Genomic DNA, 5,219 nt, shown 5'->3' with positions numbered 1-5,219 from the left:
TTTTCAAGCTTGCATCTGAAAGACCCTCTCTCATTTCCCGGTTCCTGGCCTCCAGCTCCATTGAATTCCCGCAGAGCTTTCTCAGACATAAGGGCTGCAGTGTGAGTGTCGGGAGGAACTCGACCTACTCTGCTGACCTAGTGGCCTGAGCCAATCATAAAGAGGATTGGAACCTCCCCAGAGCCCTCCTTCCCATGCCCTCCCTCTGTGCCAGCCTCCTGGAAAGAGAGACTCTGGGTGGGGGGCAGTTTGCAATTCAAATATTTGGCTCTCTGCCTGCTTTTTTTCTAAATAAGAAGGCTGGAGCTGCAGCTGAGGTGCAAAGGGGTCAACTGAATCACAGCCGAATAAGACCTGAAGATTCTCACCAGTCTCTTATTCTTTCTCGAAGCTAAAAGGAGGAAAGGGCAGCAATGGTGGAGGCTTTCTGTGCTACCTGGAAGCTGACAGACAGTCAGAACTTTGATGAGTACATGAAGGCTTTAGGTAGGTAAAAATACCATGTGCTGTCTTCTTAACTTGCAGCTTCAACTACTTGTATAGACCTTTCCGACCATCTATCTGATCAGCAACAGACAAAAGCAGGCAATATTTCCACAATAGGAGACTAAGTATTTCTCATTGAACGGGTTCTGAATGTGACATGTGCCTTAAATAATGGATCATTTGCTATTCTATGGAGGATTGAGGCTTCTGTGTTTTGGGATTGTTTTTCCCCTCCTCAGAATCCACATATTATTTGTTCTCAGTTATATTGCAAGATTAGTGGCCAAGTCATGCAGAAGTTAAACTTACACATTAGAACCGCTATTCCAGAATCAGAAGTAGATTCATGCTTTGTGAGCTACTTTGGAAGTTACAGCTGACTGTACTGCTTTCTTTTCCTCCTTTTTAGGTGTGGGCTTTGCTGTTAGGCAGGTGGGGAATGTGACTAAACCCACAGTTATCATAAGCCAGGAGGGGGACAAAGTGGTGATCAGAACTCAAAGCACATTCAAGAACACAGAGATCAGTTTCCATCTGGGAGAAGAGTTTGATGAAACAACTGCAGATGACAGAAACTGTAAGGTAAGAGGCAGCTTTTCTCTCTGGCAAGGAGGAAGTGGAGGGAACGAAGGAATCTTTGTTTCTTTCTGCAGATTATGGGAAAGAGAGTAAGCTTGTGTTACTTCAACTCAGGGAAGAGGACAGGAAGACAGTATCTAACATGCACATATCTTCTGAACAATAGATAATTGCTATAGCTCGAACCTCAAATCCTTTTTTCTCTTACCAAATGTTCTTCACCTTTCTATGAAAACTATAGTTCAGAGAGGATTTAATACTGTTCATCGGAAAGAAAGATTATACTTTGTTTAATCTGTTTAAGAGCTTCAGATTGACTGAATAAGCACGTTGCTATATCTTAAGGCTTTGCTAAAAAATAATGGCAACTAATCAGAAAGCAGCATATTGTGTCGGGATTGTAACATCTAATATATAACAATTTTGCACCAGGATGTAAATATTTTAGTCAAATTATCAATTATCACAGTTTACATAATAGTAAATCTCTAGCAATAGAGAGAATGGTACTAATAAAATAATTAATTGATTGCAGTTATTAACTATGCAACTCTAACAAAAAAAATCACTAGTTACTTGTACTTCCTGTAATGTTTTGTATTTTGTTGTTGATCTCAGTCTGTTGTAAGTTTGGATGGAGACAAACTCATTCATGTACAGAAATGGGACGGCAAAGAAACAAATTTTGTAAGAGAAATTAAGGATGGCAAAATGGTTATGGTGAGTAGTGGTAACTAGTATTAGTTCTTTTTCATTCATATTTCTGTCTCCCTCCTTCTCTTCCTCCCTCCTTCCCTTCTCTAATAACTATAGCTCCAGCAAAGATTTTAAACCATATGTAAAGTCATTAAGTAAATTCCTGGTTAATTCTTTCCTTGGCTTTCTCTCTAGAAACAATTCTAATTAGTGTAGTTGAAACAAAAATGTTGCAGTTAATTGTTCTAACACTAGGGGTGAAAATCTTTTTTGCTATAATTAGTTTCATTGTTATGTGCTACCCAGTTGATTCCAAATCAATGGAATATAAATATTAATAATCATGAAAATATAAAGCTGATTGATATTATTCTACAAACATGAAGCTTGTTGAATCTAAAGAAATTACTTTATAACACCTGAACTACATAAGCATTCTTTAAACATTTTTATTTTATGAAGCTTATATAAATTTAGTATAAAAATTTATAATGTAATACGAAAGTATCATAATTTAAAAATATTCCCTAAAATCCTTCACCTGATAGGGCCATTTTAATTTTCTTTCCTTCCAGTCTTTTTTCTATGAATTAAGATGCCTTTTGAACATATACTTTTAGTATTGCATGTTGTATATAGTTGAGGCTATTAGGACTCACTGACTATATATAAGATAAACTGCCTCACAGGATTCCTTAGACTGAAATATTTGTGGAAACAGATCTCCAGATGTTTATTACTTGGAATTTTGGTGAGTTTTGAACCACTAACCAAGGATTTAACCAGTATGCTCCCAGGACTCTTTCAGTACAGAATCTAACTTAAAACTCACTGCCATGGGACGAATTTCATTGCATAATGACTTTCCTTCAGCTTTGAGGTTACAGATCTTTATGGAAAGAGGTTTCCTATCTTTCACCTGCAGAAGAGCTGGTGGATTTGAACGATTGGTCTTTCAGGCACCAATTCAACATGGTGCACACTTATTGTCATCTAGTGTATTCTTACTCATCAGGTCCTAAAGCTCCAAATCTTGATGAAAAGAAATTGCTCATCTTTCTCGCTGGGAGACCCTAGTAGAGTCACACTACCAAATTCACAAGATAAAATACAACACCCAAAGCAATACTATTGTCGCATTTACTTTAACTAGTTCACTTTGTCACAACCATTTCTTAGACCATTTGGCTAAATGAGTTGGACTTTCTAATGACTATTTAACATTTATCTAGGTTATAAATTGAAATGTTATAAAGCGCTGTTACACACTTCATTGGTGTTGTGTACCACTGAGTCAGAACCGACCCATAGCTGACCCTCTGGCAGGTTTTCAGAGGCAGTTAACTGCACAGAAGACTGCTCATTCTTTTCCCATAGAGCAGCTGGTGGATTCGAACTTCAGGATTGCAGCACAGCTTCTTACCACTAGGCCACAAGAATGCCTACCCAATTTTGTTGTTGTTAATATGTGTCAAGTTGCCAGCTACTCATAGCAACTCCATGTACCACAGCCCTAAAATCTATTCTAGCCTGTACAAATCTTATTGTCTCTGACACACCTATCCCCATCACCCCAGTTACTGAATCAATCCATGTTATAGAAGGTCTTCCTCTCTTGTTCTGGCCTCCACCCTTCCACCGTCCCAAGAATGATGTCCCTCTCATGCCTAGAATATGTAAGTAGTCTTGTTTTAGAATATATGCCTGGGAAAGTGATTGAGATCTATTATTCCTTACACTCAATTTGTCCCTGCAGAAAAAAACACAAACAACTAAAACAAAAGGAAAAAAGAAATCCCATTGTGGTAGAGTAAATTCTGACTCACAGTGCTACTCCACTGGGTTTCTGAGACTAAATCTTAGTGGGAAGAAAGTGTTGAGCTTTCTACCTAGGGATGGCTGGTGAACGTGAACTATAGATCTTCCAGTTGCAGCTCAATACGTAAGGCACTATGCCACCGGAATTCCTCTGGTGACCAGTAAGTAGAGATTTGTGCTGCTAGTCTTAATGTGGGAGGTTTGAATCTTCAGATGCTCCACATTAGAAATATGAGTAATCTCCTAATATACAATTTCTAGTCATGAGGCAGACTGACTCGACAACAGTATATCAGAAACTAGACATGTTGTGGTTATGTGCCATTGACTCTGTGCACAAAGGTTCTGAACCCTGCCCTATCCTGAGCTACACTGTCTCTGACATATCTACCCTCATTACCCATTACTGTGGCAATCCATCTCTTCTTGGAACCTTTTCAAGCATCATGTCCTTCTCCAAGTACTGAGCCCTCCTGGTAACATGCCCAAAGAGACTAGATTAGAGCTCCATAAATGAGAAGGGTCTCAAAAAAAAAAAAAGTATGTTGGAGATGATGAGATGGCACAAGATAGGGTCACAATGAGTCATATTTGACTCAGTGGCACCTAACAACAAATCGAGTCTAGTTAGTTCCAACTTAATGGTATACAACGAGTGGAATTGTCTATGCCTAGTAGTACTGCTGACAAAGGCTGCACCTCTCTGGAAGCTGGAATCCACCAGCTCCTCCTGGAAGAAAGATGAGTATTCTCTTCTTATTGAGATTTACAGCCTCAAAAACCAACTGGTGGGTAAGCTATGAGATAGAATCTACTCAATGGTAGTGAGGGAGGGAGAGTGGGAGGGAGGGGATGCGTTTCATAATTTAAAGCAAGATAAATTCCTTAGACATGAGTCGAGATATTAATTTTAATTTTTGCTTCAAACGTGAACATTTTTTTACATCTTATGTAAACAGTGCTTACTCTAATAAGTATATTAGTTTCTTCTGTTTTTAGGTTTTAGAAATAGTTTTGCAACATTTGAGAATTAAAAAATTCACTGATTTTTCACAATGCTTAAATTATAAATATGACTCAGCTACTTATATTTTTGTGTAGAAAAGTTTTATTTTCCTTTTATTTTTTCAGACTCTGACTTTTGGTGATGTGGTTGCTGTTCGCCACTATGAGAAGGCATAGAAAGATGATGACTTCTGTGTTCATTTCAGGGGGTTTTCCCCCACAATTTTTCCACTCCCTTAAGTCTTAGTGCTTTCCTGCTATTGTAATAGCACAGCTGACCACAAACTCAAACGCTATCCTTGATATAGATGTGGAAAATAGTGACACAAAGCACGTTACTCCAAGCAAACGGTTCAGTATTGGGCTACAAATTCACCAAGTTTTAAAATTTGTATTTAAAATTTTAAGTTACATTACTTTAATACAATGAAGGGAATTTTTTAATCCTCTTTTCAAGTGTATATCAAATTGGAATAAAATTCTTACACATGAGAACTGTTGGGTTTTCTGTATCATTATTCTGATTGAAAACTGTGTAATAGCTCTCTCGTTTTTTGTTTTTTTGTAGCAAAGCAAAACAGATTTATTTAAAATTGGACTTCTTAACATGCCAACGTACATTATACACTTTTTTT

General features: G+C 37.8%; 1 protein-coding gene across 1 annotated transcript; it reads left to right on the top strand.

The window, feature by feature from the left end:
* The first annotated feature begins 397 nt into the window (after nucleotides 1–397).
* On the top strand, nucleotides 398–4,761 carry FABP7 (fatty acid binding protein 7, brain). Its single transcript, XM_006878984.1, has 4 exons — nucleotides 398–486; nucleotides 896–1,068; nucleotides 1,684–1,785; nucleotides 4,711–4,761. Exons 1-4 carry the CDS (start codon nucleotides 414–416, stop codon nucleotides 4,759–4,761), a joined length of 399 nt encoding a protein of 132 aa, XP_006879046.1. The 5' UTR covers nucleotides 398–413.
* Nucleotides 4,762–5,219: the final 458 nt, after the last annotated feature.

The sequence above is a fragment of the Elephantulus edwardii genome, unplaced genomic scaffold (assembly GCF_000299155.1).
Source record: "Elephantulus edwardii isolate Elephantulus edwardi_28Jun2011 unplaced genomic scaffold, EleEdw1.0 scaffold00002, whole genome shotgun sequence".
Classification (NCBI taxonomy): domain Eukaryota; kingdom Metazoa; phylum Chordata; class Mammalia; order Macroscelidea; family Macroscelididae; genus Elephantulus; species Elephantulus edwardii.
The sequence above is the reverse complement of the archived record's forward strand: the minus strand, read 5'-3'. Positions and strand labels throughout refer to the sequence as shown.

What these genes read in the sequence shown, in the direction of transcription:
- FABP7 (XM_006878984.1), top strand. Translation starts at nt 414, where the DNA reads ATGGTGGAGGCTTTCTGTGCTACCTGGAAGCTGACAGACAGTCAGAAC. An exon ending in TGAGTACATGAAGGCTTTAG is followed by an intron (nt 487 to 895) that starts GTAGGTAAAAAT and finishes CCTCCTTTTTAG; the next exon opens with GTGTGGGCTTTGCTGTTAGG. An exon ending in AGGATGGCAAAATGGTTATG is followed by an intron (nt 1,786 to 4,710) that starts GTGAGTAGTGGT and finishes TTATTTTTTCAG; the next exon opens with ACTCTGACTTTTGGTGATGT.